This window comes from Equus asinus, chromosome 5 (genome assembly GCF_041296235.1).
Source record: "Equus asinus isolate D_3611 breed Donkey chromosome 5, EquAss-T2T_v2, whole genome shotgun sequence".
In the NCBI taxonomy this organism is placed as follows: Eukaryota; Metazoa; Chordata; class Mammalia; order Perissodactyla; family Equidae; genus Equus; species Equus asinus.
The window spans coordinates 101,524,939-101,539,857 of NC_091794.1; the positions used below are offsets into that span (position 1 = coordinate 101,524,939).

The 14,919-nt window shown below is 58.1% G+C and overlaps 1 protein-coding gene across 1 annotated transcript in view; it reads right to left on the bottom strand.

The window, feature by feature from the left end:
- Positions 1-2,871: 2,871 nt before the first annotated feature.
- PADI3 (peptidyl arginine deiminase 3) overlaps positions 2,872-14,919 on the bottom strand; it is a 31,736-nt gene continuing 19,688 nt past the window's right edge. Inside the window, exons 10-16 of the mRNA XM_014836179.3 lie at positions 13,540-13,647; positions 12,253-12,404; positions 10,871-11,015; positions 10,661-10,763; positions 7,995-8,074; positions 5,832-5,957; positions 2,872-4,116 (exon numbers count right to left, since the gene is read on the bottom strand). Coding sequence (XP_014691665.3) covers positions 3,883-4,116; positions 5,832-5,957; positions 7,995-8,074; positions 10,661-10,763; positions 10,871-11,015; positions 12,253-12,404; positions 13,540-13,647 — 948 coding nt within the window. The 3' untranslated portion in view covers positions 2,872-3,882. The remainder of the gene's footprint in view (positions 4,117-5,831; positions 5,958-7,994; positions 8,075-10,660; positions 10,764-10,870; positions 11,016-12,252; positions 12,405-13,539; positions 13,648-14,919) is intronic.

A 14,919-nucleotide genomic window follows, 5' to 3' on the forward strand; every position in this document is an offset into this window, starting at 1 on the left:
GAGGGCCCTCCCTTCCCTTCGTCCCACCTCTGACCTCTGGGTCTCCAAGAGTCTTGTCCCCTGTTGTATGCAAGAATTAGGAGTATGGATGCACAGCAGTCACTTGAGGAAGGTCTGGGGGGCGCTACACAACAAAGTTATCGTTTATTGAGCGCTTCCTGTGTGCCAGGCACGGTGCTGCTCAGACCTCACTGAGCCCTGTGCAGCCTCTGCGGGGCAGGCACAATTATCATGCCCATTTTACAGAGGGATAAACTGAGACTCAGTGACGTTAAGTGCACGGCTAGGGAGCACCAGTGCAGCACTGGATCATCCGACGCTGAGGCGCATGGCCCTTCCGTTGTGCCACTGCCCAGGGGCTGCATGTGGGCAGCCTGTCGGGGCGTGCTCCATGCGATCAGCGCAGACCCCACGGAGGGGCAGAGGCGAGGGTGGCGTGCTCCGAGGTGGGCATGGTAGGGCTGTGGGACAACAGGCCTCCTCTTGCTTCAATCCACCCCACCAGACAGCCCCCAGTCTGGTCTTTTCGTCCTGTCTCCCACCTCTGGGCCTTTGCACAGCGGTTCCCAATGCTTGCAAGCTTGTTCCCCTGCTTGCCTACAGCTCCGGGTCATCCTTTGGTCTCAGCCCAAACAGCACCTCTTCTGGGCGGTGAAGGTTATCCTGTGAAGCGTGTCCCCACCCCCTTTATTCTCTGGACCTCACTTTCTCCACTTCACGGTGCTCACCATAATTTTTGGTTATTTGTGTTTCTTTACTTGCTACCTCCCTAGATATAAACTCCTGAGGTTGGAGATTTTGCCCGGCAAACAGAAGATACTCATTGAAGATTTTGTGAGTGAACGAATGAGGCATAAACAGAGGGTGCTGAAGGAGCTTTTGCTGGAGTACAGACAACTCGCCCAGCCTGGCAGCCTCAGGCTCCTTTGGGCCTCCATTCTGACCTTCCCAGGGTCAAGGCTGATCTCTGTGTTGGAGGAACTATAACATGGGTTGGGGGGAGAGGGAGTCTCCCCAGAAGAGCCCAGGTGTCATCCTGGTCTCCCCAGGGGCTTTCAGGCCGGAGAACCAGGCCCTGGGAGGGACCAGGCAGGGTAACCCCGGCAGCCATCTGGGAAGGCAGGGGCCAGTGGAGGGGACCCTCACCCTCAGGCTTGATGAGGTGGCCCCCACTGCTATTAGGAGCCACCCAGCCTGCACTCACAGGATCCCAGGTCTCAGCCCAGTGTCATCAAGGGTCCAAAACTGAGTGACGACCCTGGAGGGAAGGCCCAGTGATGGCATCTTTCTCCTGCTGACTCCGTGACATGTGTCAAGAGGCCTGAGCTGGATTTCAGAGGGGACAGGTGTGGTCCAGCTCACAGAGGCCAGAAAACCCAGCGGGGGCCTAACTGGCTGTGGAAGGCAGAATAGGGAGCCCTCAAAGATGTCCACGTCCTAATGCCCAGGACCTGTGACTACGTTGCCTTACACAGCCCTGGGGAAACAAGGTTACGGAAGGAAGAACGTTGCAAATCAGCTGGCCCTGAGACGGCGAGTCTCCTGGCTTATCTGGGTGGGCCCAGAGCAATCACAAGGGTCCTTCTAAGTGAAAGAGGGAGGCGGAAGAGTCCGAGAACTATCTGAAGATACTAAGCTGCTGGCTCTGAAGATGGAGGAAGGGGCCACAAGCCAGGGGACGCAGGAGGCCTCTAGAAGCTGGAAAGGGCAAGAGAAGAAATCCTCCCCTGGAGCCGCCAGGAGGAACACAGCTCTTCTGACACCGCGACTGTCGCCCAGTGGGCCCCATTTCAGACTTCTGGCCTCCAGAACGGTGAGATGACAAACGTCAGTTATTTTAAGCCACTAAGTTTGTGCCAACTTGTCAGGGCAGCAGCTGGAGATGAATACACTGGCTGCAGCCTTTGCGGTGTGGACAAGTGAACATCATTTTCAGTGGCCCAAATGAGGATTTATTTTGCTTCCTCTGTCGCAGTGTTAGGTTCCTGGGGCTGCCCAGCTGTCCCACCCACACCCAACCTGGAGCACAGGAGGCAAACTCGAGATGCAAGAAGTTTCCAGGGCTTTCTGCTGGGTTCTCCCAGAGCTTGCGGCCGATCGGAGAGCATCCCAATTTTAGGCACTTGCCTTCTGGAAAGTCACCTTCCCAACCCAAACCCTTGCAAAAAAATATGATTTTCGCAGCATCCTCATTTGTCTCAGCCTCCAATGGAGGTGGGCTTATTCTGGGAAACTCCGGTCATGGGAGGGGCACTGGGAGTCTGTTCCAGGGAATCTAAGTAAACCGTGGAGAGGACGGGGCATGGGCGGAAGGCTGGAGCACCCTCCCTAACCACCTGGAAGCCGCCCGGCCCTGGGCCAGCTTGAGTTGCTTCTGTGGTTTGCAGCCCTAGAGAGGACAGGGGTTGGGAGGGACGAGCTGTGGCAGTGATTTCCCGGGGCTCTGTAGCAAGCCCACCCAGCCTTTCACGGGGCACCATTTCCTCCGCCTGGCAGGAAGTGGGATGCCACCAAGGGCACCCGGCGGGCCTCCCCACCCACACTGGCTTCCCCCATTGCAACACTCACAATGCAACCTTCCGGCCACAGCCCAGACCCTTACCCCGCCGTGCTCCCTCGGTCATAGCAGCCTGACATTCGACCCCCAGGCTTGCATTTATGCGTCCATATCATCACAACTGTCCAGGGCAGCCGTAACTTGTCCTGTGGCCTCTTGCAGGTACAACCTCACAGTCTTACCAGAATTCGGGCTCGTCAGTCCCAAACTCTTGGCAGGCCAGACAAGCAAATGCCTCAGCTGCAAGAAATTCCTCTGTCCTTGCTGTCATGTTCTAAGCCCAAAGAAGGGCCAGGATGAGGCTCAAACCATTTACGTTTCTGCAGATTTATTAGCCAGTGATGGAAACACAGCTGGACCCATAGGGAACACACATGTAACTGACACACATCTGGGGAACCCCCTGCCCCCTACCCCCTGCCCTCGGACAGCATTCACTGCCCGAGCTGTCTCCTTGTGCCCCGGCTTCTGAGGCACAGCAGGACACGGAAACAGCCACCAGAGGTCAACAGAAAGCCTAGGCCTGATTTTCCAGGAGTCTCCCCTCCTGCAGAGGGAGGGCCAGGGCCAGTGAAGCACCCACGCAGCATGAAGGACATTTCTCAACCGTGCACCCACAGTCCTTCCCATCTCCAGGAATTCCCCAGATATTTTCATCTCCAAGAGATTCCAGGAGGTTTGGGGACAAAGCCGGGTTTCTGAAAGTCAGATGATGGGGTGTTTAGAAGGCTAAGAGATAGTTATCCTTCCTTCAACACGCATCTCGGAGCAGCGACTATTGAGAGGCTCATGCTGGGCGCTGCGCAGGTCCAGAGTTCAGCATCTGGGCAGGACCTTGGCAGGCGGGATGCTGGTCCCACCCTGATCTCCATGGGCCCCTGCTGGGATCTCCCTGTGGGGAGGCTATGGGCAGAACCTCTCCTGTCCTGTGTGGACGCATCTGACTTTAGGGCTGTTCCCCTGCAGAGCGAGAGGCAATCAGACCAAAGCAGAATCGTGGGTCCTTCCTCCATCAGGACACACAGGCCAACACGGCAGATGACACGCACGGATGTTTCTAGACCCCAAACTGAACTAGGCCCCAAGTGGAGGCTTTGGGGATGGGAGGGGGATGTTTGGAGGAGTCCCCATGGGTCATGCTGATGCGCCTGAGAGGCCACAAGAAATGAGGTCCTTCTTCTTGGGGGGCCAAGAGGAATCAAGCGGGTTGCAGATGAGGCGTGAACACTTCTAGAGAAAGAGCTTCTGTTCAGGGGCCTATCTCAGTCTCCATCACCCAGGCCCACGTCCCACCCCAGGGGGAGAGGTGGGGGGATGGGACGGGCTCAGGGCACCATGTTCCACCACTTGAAGGCAAAGGGCTGCCGGCGCACGTTGGTGCCGCAGTGGACCTCGCCGTGCAGCATGTGGTAGGAGGAGAAGTCGTCGATGAAGGTGCAGTGGAGGCCCAGCGGCTCCAGCAGGGACCGCACCTTCTCCTCCAGGCAGCAGCGGCCATTGATGACGGGCCCGAAGGGCTTGGGGATGCCCAAGTGCTGGCCCAGCACAAGCATGTTCACCTGCAGAGAAGCGAGCGCCCGGTCAGGGGTAGCGCTTCAGCACCGGCTCCCACCCTAACACCTCCCCCATACCTGCCAGGACCCGGGGTGGTCTTTTAGGCAGCCTTGAAAATAGCTACTCGCGCTTTCACGCAGTGGGAGAGGAACCTGGTCTGGGAAGAACTCTAACCAGCTGTGCCTTCCCATGGGAGCATCTGCAGAGCTCACAGCGACATCTCATTTCTCTGGTGACGGCCCTCCTTATTGATGCATTGTGGTGGCTGCCATGTGTGTGCAGCAGAATCTCAACCTCCCAGGCTGTGGCTGATCAGACCAGGGTAGACGTCCGAGCCAAACTGGGCCAGTCAGATTCTCTCTCTGGGGTATTTGAAGTCGACATGGTGGGAGAGTTGAGTCAGTCTCTGCCTATGCCTGTGTTTATGTGTGGCCGTGTTCATATGCGTCCCCAGAGACACAGAAGCAAAGGAAGCCAAGTGAGGGGAAGGGAGGAGGGGGAGAATGATGTAGATACAGAGACAAGAGGCGTTCCAGGCCCTCCTGATGCCGCCCCCACAGCAGCTGCCCCTGCCCTCAGCTTTCATGATGTCCTTGTATTAAATCTTCCGCTTTGGCTGAAGCCGGCTTGGGTGGCCTTCTGTTTCCTGCAAACATACGAACCTGGACCAAGGCACAAGATTTCGGGGGCACATACATCTTCCTCCTTAAAGATGCAGGAAGGAAAGGGAGGGACGAGAGGCTCTGCGAGTGGGGAAATCGAGCAGGGGGAAAAGCTAGCCCGAAAGGGGAAGGAAAAAAGGGGATGAAGCAATGGTGGTGTGGACAGGCTCCCTGCGAGGCTCTGATGATGGGGAGCTGAGTTCCTCTGGGGGATGGAGGGGGAGGAGAGAGAAGGAAGGGATGGAGGTGAGGAGGGGACGGAGGTGGGGAAGGGATGGAGGAGCAGTGCTACTCAAAGTGTGGTCCTCAGACAGCAGCAGCCGCGGCACCTGGGCGGCTGCTTGTTAGAAAGGCCGTACCTCAGACCTGCTGAATCAGAACCCGTGGGGCGGGGCCCCAGCGGTCCACCAAAGCTCAAGTTTTAGAAGCACCAGATGCAAAGCCCTCAGGGCTTAATCAAAAGCCACTTCTTCCAGGAAGCCTTCTTGGATCTCCAGTCCTACCTCTAAGGCCAGAAGCGCTTTGTCCCACCTCTGAATCCCCACATCACTTTATTATCAATAGACTGTTGGGACAGACCCTTGGAGAGGTGCAGAGGGTCTCCCTCAGCAGATTTGATCGGAAGCTCCTTGAGGGCAAGGAGCAGCCTTAATCATCTCTGTCCCTCATGCAGGGTACCCTAAATATAGGAGGATGGGGGAACAGCTGTGGGCTGGGATGAAGGGAGCAGAAAGGGCACCCGAGCTCCCAGCTGATGCTCTGCACTTTACACACACACCCGCATGCTGTCCTTAGTCCCCTGCCAGGTATCAAGCGGGCCCCTGGGAGGAGCTGTGGACCTCCCCGATGGCCCCTGAGCGTGAGCTTGGCCAGTGAGCATCATGCAGCGGCCATCACAGTCAGCCCTTCTGCTGGACACAGGATCTCTGATTCTCCATGCCACCCCCACCAGCCACCACAATCCCAAATATGGCGGTAACCAAACATCTTGCCCCTCTGGGGAACGGAGGCTTGGGGTCTAATTTCCGGAAACCTTAAGTCAGGGGTGGTGGCCTCACCAGGTCAGGGAAGAAGGCCACTGCCTTTCTCCTCTCGGTCTTGAAGAGCTGGGGGATGTCGATGATGTCCTGCTCCGTCAAGCCCAGCTCCCGCTTCAGCACCTCCCGGTTCCAGTCGATGCAGCTCTGGGGAAGTGGGAAGGCAGAGCTGGGGAGACCTCGCCAGTGTGGGGGCGACCCAAGGGGTCACGTCTGATTAAGGAGAGGCAGGATGCCCAAGTGCCCACGGATCAACTTTCCACACATACCTTCTCTTTGTGCCCTGGGTCCACCCCTCACAGTCCTATCCTACTAGCTGGGCTCAAATGAGAGCATTCCAGAATGTTCCACCCTTGACCTTCTTCCCTTCTCTGGATCCTTCACTCCTTAGGGGATCTCCTTCAGTCTCGTGGTTTAAAGCAGCATCTAGACACTGAAAAGTCTGAAATTTCTATCTCCCAACTTCTTCGTAGAGCCCAACCTCTTTCCTCAGCTCAGACTTGTAAGTACAACCACTTTGCATTTCCACGTGCCCGTGTAACTGGCACATCGGATGTGACGTCCAAAGACACACCCTTCACTTCTACCCCTCCCGCCACCCGCGCCTCCCAACGTCCTCCAGTTCTGTAAAGGTAACCGCTGTTTGGACCAAGCCTTGCTGTCATTCTCGATGCCTCCTCTCCTCTCCACATCCATCAGCAACAAGGCCCGCGGTCTCTACCTCTAAAATACAGCCCGGATCCGAGCCACTGCTCCCACCTGCTGGAGCGCCAGCCCCTCCCCCCGGTTGACGCAGAGGCTTCCTAACTGGTCTCTTTGTTTCGTGCTCTTGCTCCACGTGGTGGCCATGAAGATGCTCCTCGCAGACCTCCCTCTGGGGGCTGGAATGGACCGAGGGCCCCTGCTGCGGGCTGCAGCTTTGAAGTCTTTCCTGTGTTGGTACCCCAGGCCACACCTCCCCCCAGCTGCTAACAGCCAATGGCTGGGTGTGACAGGACACTAAGGCAGACCCGTTTCCGACAGACAGGGGACCCCTCTGATGGCTTGCCGCATCCCCCGCAGCTTTGCCGACTGCCTTAGACCACACGGCCCTGTGGGATGCGGTCCCCCCCAAGCTTCCGTCGCTCTCCTACACCCAGGGCCAGCCTTCCCGCCTCCTCCGGCTCCCTTCCGTTTTCCCTCGCACAGACACTGTCCCTAACAGAATCCTCAGGTGTTGAACCCCATCTTGGCATTTGCTTCTTGTAGGACCCTGTGCTGCTTCTTCTGGTTGCCCTTCCAGACGCCACCCTACACCTTTCTCTGCTCTGTGCCCTGGGAAGCTGGTCCTTGGGAATCAGGGCCTCCCCCCGCCCTCTGGCTTCTGGTTGGGTTCAGCCAATGGCGGCTCTGGCAGGAGATGGGGGGCTGCCAGCAGAGTGCAGTTGGGGTATTTGTTCCGCCGGCTCCCTCCTTGCTGGGTCACTGTGCGCCGGCTGTGAAGGTCACAGCTCCTGTCTGGCGGCCATCTCTTCCGAGTGACCTCTCAAGGTTCCTGGAACAGCTCCCTCGCCTAATTCCTTCGGGACCAGGGCTGGGACGGCTGCCCTCTTCCAGGCCTGGGGATGGTCCCTTGCCGATTTCCTCAGATCCTTCCCGCGTCTTTGTAAAGATTCTCCTTACTAAACTTTTCCAGTTATCCAGCTTGAGGTGCCAGGTGTTTCCTGCTGGGACCTACTGTCACCACCCCCCACCCCACCATGACATATGGATACATTCTTAACATAGCCGCAGAGAGCTCGTTTCAAAGCATAAGTCCAATAGGTCCCTCATCTGCTCAAATCCCCTGAGGGCCTCAAATCCCACTCAGAGCCACAGCCACAGTCCCAGCTATGCCTTTCAAAGCCTGTGTGACCCGGCCTCCCCTCTCTCCACCTTGGCCTCCTGGCTTGTCCTCATACACTCCAGGCCCCTTCCTTCCACCTCAGGGCCACCGTCTGTGCTGTTCCTCTGCCTGGAATGCTTGTCCTTCTCAAATGCATGGCTTACCCCTCATTTTTCTTGGGTCAAAGGAGAGGGTTTGAGCCCCTCTGTCTGGGCCTGTTCCAGCCCGAGCTTTCACGAACCGTGAGGCCCGGACTTCGGCTCCCATCCCTTTCCCAGCAGGCGCCCCCACCCTCCACTCCCAGCCTGTGGCCCTCATACCTGCACAAACTTATTGTAGCCGATGAGGCTTTCATTGGAGAGCACCTGGTTGATGGAGACGGTGTTGACCGGCTGAGCACCTGTGAGGGAGAGAGATGTGAAGGCAAGGGCAGGAGCAGCGCCACCCCCTCTGGGAAGCAGCCAGGTGGGGCCAGGTTCACAGCGGCCGGTCTCGCTAAGTCAGCAGCCTGCGGGCCTTTCTGGTTTGCGCAGCACCGGCTGCAGGGCTCCGCTTGGCCGCTGCCAGGTCTGGGCTGAGAGGAGCGGCAGGGGCAGGTCGCTGCCCACTGTGAACTTCAGACCTTTCTTTGAGGGCCCTGGAAGGGGTGACACCTTTGATTGGAAATTTATAACCCCCCCAGGGTATTGGGTGATGACTGCTCTTCTTTGGGCCAATGGTGGGGCCTGGGGACTGGGTCACCCACCTACCCACCAGCACCAGCTCTTATGGACCCCATTGGACACTGTCCCTCCAACAGGTGACTACGTGGCAAAGGGGCTCCCCCGAGGCCCAGCTTTCCCACCTGCCTGATGGGGTGCTCGGGGAGCCGGGGCGGGACAGGGGAGGGGAGGTTGGAGCCAACATTCACAGCCACCATTTATTAAGCTCTTCCCACGTGCAGGCCCTGAATTCAGGCCTCTGCACTCAGCGCCTCACTGGGCCCTCACTGCAACCCCACAGGGTATGCGTTATCATCCCCACTTTACAGATGGGGACACTGAGGCTAGGGAGGTAAAGAGACTTGCCCAAAGTCCTCCAGCTAGGAAGTGGGGGCTTGTGATTCAAACCCAAGCCCAGTGCTCACAAAGGGCCTGAAGCCTTGACCCGCATGTGTGCAGACTCAGCATCCTTTCCACCCCAGGTGGAGTCAGACAGCTGGGGTCCTCCCGCAGCTCTACCGCATTCTCGCTGAGGCCTCTGGGCCAGAGACTGCCCCTCTCTGAGCCTCACATTCTTGGGTATGAAGCCGAGTGACAGTCACCCTCACAGGCTCTCCTGAGGTCAAATGGGATGACAGCACGGAGCACACAGCCTGGGGCCTGGCACGAAGTAGGTGACCGCTGAGCTGCGCCGGGCCTCCCTGGTCACTGCCCTGGGCGTCAGCCCTGCAGGGCAGCATGGTGGCTACGGGTGGCCTGACAGCTGTGAAGTCCCTCGCTGTCCCTCTCAGCTGGAAAAACTGCTCAGCCTATTCCTGAGCCCTGCTGACTGCAAACCCGATACTCTGGGAAGATGGAGACAGCTTTCCGCCTGCCTGGGACATAAAATCGGACCTGAGGATTCTTCAGGCGTGGTCTGGGAAACGGGCCTGGGAAACGGTGCTTTATTTCCCTTTACAGCTGGGGCCCCAGGACTGCGTGGGGAAGGGGGAACGGGGGTGAATGGAGATTGCGGGGAACGTGGGGAGTCTGGGAGCTGTAAGTTCCGCAGAAGCTTCTCTCTCGGAGGTAGGTTTGGTCCGGGGCATTATCTAACTCCCAAGAGGCCACGGGGCCAAGAAAATCTACGATCCCGCCAGACACTGGGGTCTGTGCCCTGAGACCCCGGGGTCCCAGTCAGAGAGAGGAGGGATCCCGTGGGAGTCAAGGTCTTGGTGGAGATGAGAAAGGAAGTGGATCTGAGAGCCGTTCCAGCAGGCGCCCCCGCCCACGCCAGCCCCAGCCAGGTCCCTCTGTAAATTCCCCCCCACGCAGAATGAAAAAGTGGGGCCCCTTGTTCAAAGCGCAGGAAAAATCCACCTTTAAAGGTACTAAAATATAAAGCTTTTTCTTTCTTTACGGTCTCTCTTGCCCTGTCATGTTGTTTTCACCTGCTATTGATGTCACGCTCTCACCGGCACGGGGACACCCACGATGCGAGTGTAGACCCCTCCGCAGGCTGCCGCAACCACGCTGGGACTTGGCGCATGCGCACTGCCCGCTGGCTGCCAGGAATCTCAGCGCTGGAGCGGTGGGACCCTCATGCTGCGCCAGGTGTGGCGCGAAGGGGAGGTGGACGCCTCTTCCCACAGGCCCGCCACCCCAAACCTTGGCGAATGGGCGATCTCCAGGGGCACTGAAGCCTCTGCACGGGGATGTGCTAGGTACCTGCATCAGGGGTGGACGAGAGGCTCACCCCCACCAAATTGCCCAGCACGGGCCCTGTGGCGCGGCCAGTCCAGGACAGGGACGACTGAGGCCAGGCCCTGACTGAGCTGCTGGGAGCACGTGCACCCGACCTCCCCAGGCCCAGGCTCCCGCTGGGGGTGGAGGGCTGCAGGGAGCTGCGGCCTGGTCGGCTGGGGCTCTAAGGGGCGAGGGAGCAGGGAGAGGCCTCACCCCAGGGAGGCGGAGGCGGCAGGAGGCGGGACTGCTCATGAACCCAGCCTCCCAGCCCCCGTAGATGCTCCATGGATCAACCAGATTCCACTCACAAAACACACATTATTAAGATTTTCAAAACAGTGCTGCCAGAGCATTAAACCCCAACACAGGGCCGTTCTGAGCAGCGGGCCATGTGCCACCGCATGGATCACGTGGCCACAAACTGCACAGTGGTGGCTGGTGGAGCAAGGGATCCTAAAGTTGGGGGGGAGCCTTGCTTTAACATTTGCCATCCCTGTCTCAAGCCCCGTGAGGTGCGGGGGGAGGGAAGCTGTGGGGAGGGACACAGCACTGATACCCACCACGAACCCCTTGGAACAGGAGGGCCCTGCCATGGCCCCACTTCCTCTTCTCCTGAAAGAGCCTGAGGCAGGTGCTGGGGCTGGCCAGGAGCATCCGGAAGCCCTGTGTGGACAGAGAGCAGATGGGGTTGAGCTCCCCGGCCTCAGCAGGGCCCCCCGGAGCTCGTCCCCTGACCCAGACGCCCGGGACAGGCTGTTGCCAGTCCTTACCTTCCCATCGGGGGCAGGGACAAAGCTCAGAAACTCATCCACGTGGCCCACGGCCAGCCAGTCCACAAAGAGCTCCACGGGCGACTGCACCTTCTGCGCGTTCAGGAAATCCCGCACCACCCGGGTGACCCTGCGGCCGCTCGACCTGGGGCCAAGGGGTCAAAGAAAGTTGCTGAACTAAAAAAAAAAAATCTATGCAGAAATGGAAAGACAAGCGTTCAAGATTGCCACAATATCTGCAAAAAAACACGCATTGCTTTTGTAAGCAGGAAAGACAATACATATATATTTTTTAAAATTCCACTCAAGGTGAGTTCCCGATGAGGCAGACGCAGGGCAGGTCAGTGTCACCAGGTCAGCGACCCACCCGGGTCTCGCCATCCAGCAGATCCGCAGAAGCACCCTCAGGGCCCATCCTGAGACCGATTTCACCCCCATCCTCACTACCCCACGGTCGGGTGGTTCTTCTTTGAGTTTAACTTGCATCTCTCATGCTGCAGCCTCACCTTCCTGCACAGCAGTGCAGAGAGAGGTGGACGAGATCACCCCTGGGGGGGGTCTCACAGCCCCAGCATTTTATGTTCATGAATTTAAGCTTCATTCCTCTTTTGCCTTCTGAAAAAGTCCCTAATGGCGTGGCCCAAACTCCCTCCCTCTGTGGGATCTTGTGTTTGAGGGCAGAGAGCCCCCTCCAAAGCTTCTTGATTCACCTGTTATTTGATAGCAAGTCTGTTCTAAGTGCTTTGCTGAATTTAGTTGGCTCTGTGTCTTGGTCTATTTCACAGCAAATAACCATGACCCTATAATTCCTTTTCTTTTCCACCAGTCCCCCTGTGTCACATGTTGAATAAGACATAATCTGTTTCTCTCTCCCTCTCTGTTACTGCCATTTCATTTTTCATGTCCTATTCAGGAAAAGATCTGATATTAGTCATTTACACTATAGTATGAACAAGCTTTGACTTAAATGCAATTTCTCCCAGGACTGCTGAGACTTAAAGCTCTTTCCTCTATAACTATTAATGGACAGAAACATCTATTTACTTTCTGAATGGAAAGACCTGAGTCTAGTCAGAACTTTGCATTCTGTGTGACCTTTACCTGGTCACGCACCTTCTCTGGGCCCACTTGTAAAATGAAAGGGTTGGACTGCATGATGGCTTAGGTCCCTGCTCACTCTGGCCTTCTCAAACCCCCTGAGATAAGTGACAGTTTCGACAGCTCCCGCCACCACCACTGCCACGACCACAATGTCATCACTGCTTCTTTCTGATTCTCTTCAAGGAGTGGAGGGGCCCCTCATCCCCCAGCCCCGAAGCCACCGTCACCACCCCCACCGTCAGCCTCTGCCCCAGGAACACCTCTCCCTGCTCCCCTCTTACCCAGGCAGGTTGCCCCCGATGAGGATCCTGCCCAGGGGGTACTCCTTCCCGTTGGCCACCACGGGGGGGCTGACCTCCAGGTTTCCAAAGGAGTCCAGGCCACTCACAGAGCTGTCTCGTGGTTCCCGAGTCACATAGCCGAAATCTGGACCCTGGTAGGGGAAACTGAGTCAGGCTGGGGCGGGGAGGTGCTCACCAGGAAGAGCTTGAACCAACTCGCTGGCCTCTGGGCTCCCTAAAGATGGGGCGGGATGGTCACCCACTCTTCAGATGGAAACGCCGAGTCAAAGATGGGGATCTGACGGATGCGACGTTTCCCGCACCCCCGCGGGCGTGCACGGGGCCGTCGGGAAGCACAAGGGCCGCCTGGCGGTGCCGCCGTATGAGAGCAGGTCAGTCCCAGGTCACAGGGAGACAGCAGGGAGGGCCCTGGCTGCTCCCCATCCGACACGGAGCCCAAGGCCACGGCCACCCTCGACCCTGTGCTCGGCCTTCCTGCCACCTGCAGCCCCAGGCAGGGATGTGGCTGCTCCAGAGCGGCCGGCCCTGGGAGCCAAGAGCCTGGCGCTGGCCTCGGAGCCTCAGGCCTTCGACTCGAAAAGGAGGGACTTCCCCAGGGCCGTCTCTTAGCAAGAGCTCAGGCAGCACTGAGGGCCGGGGGAGAGCTTGGACCACCTGTGTGCCCAGCGGCGGGCTGGAGAGGCCTTCCACCCTCCACAGCACGAAGCAGTCTCCCCTCTTTCCTCCAGGCATCCCTTGAGACACCCTCTTTATTTTATTCCCAATAATACTACCAGCTAACTGTGTGCTACACTCCCTCCATGTGTGCATGGAGAAGCCTCACAAACACCTGTGAGGCCTGGGCTAAAATACCATTTCTACTGATGAAGAAACTGAGGCTCAGAGAGGGGAAGTGACTCATGCAAGGTCACACAGCACATGAGTGAGAGCCAGGTTGTTCTGACTCCAAGGCCCATGTTCTTACTGGCTCTGCGATCCTGCCTCCCCCGTCTAAGGCGGCCAGATTTATAATAAAGATATAGGATGCCCAGTTAAATGTACATTTCAGACAAACAACAAATATGTTTTGAGTCAAAGGATGTCCCGGGCAATGTTTGGGACACACTTATACTAAAACGTTACTCCCTGCTTCGCTGGAATTCGAATCTAACTGGGCATCTCCTGTCTCCATCTGGCAGCTCCGCCCCTGTCCGGAGGGAACGCGGTTCCTGGCGTGGCTCTCGGGTGACGTCCGCTGGCCCTCGGGCGCTGCGGCCGCCCACTCACCAGGATCCTTTTGTAGGGGAAGTCCTGCAGCTCCCCGTTCCTGGGGGAGTCGAAGACCACGGGAAAGGTTTTGTGCGGCGCCTGGATGTAGCCCAGCTCCATTTCGTCCTGCAACGAGAGAGACGCCGCGCTGCGGATGTCACCCGCTCCCCTGCCTGGCCCCGAGCGCTCCGGGACGACTGTTCAGGGGACCTCCGCCTCAGGCCTTCTGGGGCCCAGGGCGGGGGGAGGGCGGGGGTCCTCATGCCTGCTGGCTGGGGGACGGGCTGGAGGCTCAGAGACGGGGTCCACTTGCCTTGACAGCAAGACAGCAAGACAGGTCAGGAAAGAACGAGAACATGGACGTGACCTCAGGGGTGTCCCCGTGCTGGGCCAGGGCAGAGTGGATGCAGAGAGGAGCTCAGGGTGGTCTGAGTTGGACAAACAGGCTGCTGGGCATCAGCCAGCACCTCCAGCTTCCACGTGTGGTCATGAGGGGTTGACGGCTGGACAGGGCTGAGGGGACCTGAGGAGGTACAGCTGTGCCTCCCCCTTAGACCTGTTAACACGCCCAGCGCAGTCCTGCCCGCTCTGGCTCGGGAGGCAAAGCTGGCCCTGCAGTGATGAACTATATACCCAACGAGAAGCTCACTGCGGTGCGCCTGGCCCAGCCCTTTACAAATATTCACTCCACTAATCCTCATGACACCCCTAGGTGGAGGCACTATTCTCACCCCATGTTACGGGTGAGGAAAGTGAGGAACAGAGAGGTCTAGTTATTTGTTCAAGGGCACACAGCTAGTCGGTGGCACAGCCAGGATCCAAACCCAGCCTGTCTCACTCAAGTCCTGCCCTGACCACCTCACTGGACAAACCTCCAGCTGAAATGAAAGCTCCTTGGCTTAGCATCCAAGGCCTCCCACCTCAGCTCTTGCCCTGCACGGAGCCTTGGCCCTGGTCAAAGAGAACAGGCAACATTCTTTCTAATGCCTCCCACCTCTGGCCATCGCTCATGCTGATCCTCTGCCAGACCCACCAACCACTGAGCCCCAGCACGGCCCTGACCAGCTCTGGCCCTGGCATTTGCCCCCCTGAGAGCTCCTTCGTTATGGGGGCATCGACGGGGAATAGTCAGGAAGATGCAGTGATGCTGTGCGTGGCCCGCAGCAGGCACTCAGTGAATGACCGAGTTATCATCCGTCCGTTTGCCAGATCTGGTCCAGCTCGGATGCCCTTCCTCCTGGCAGTCTCCACTGACCCCGAGACAGAGGTGACAGCGCCCGGCTCCAAACCCTGCTGCCACTCTGCCAGCACCCTGCCCCACCTGAGACCGTCCGAGTCGGGGGTCTCCATCATCCACCACATCACGGCTTCACCTCCTCGGCACGATTGGCCTTCGGG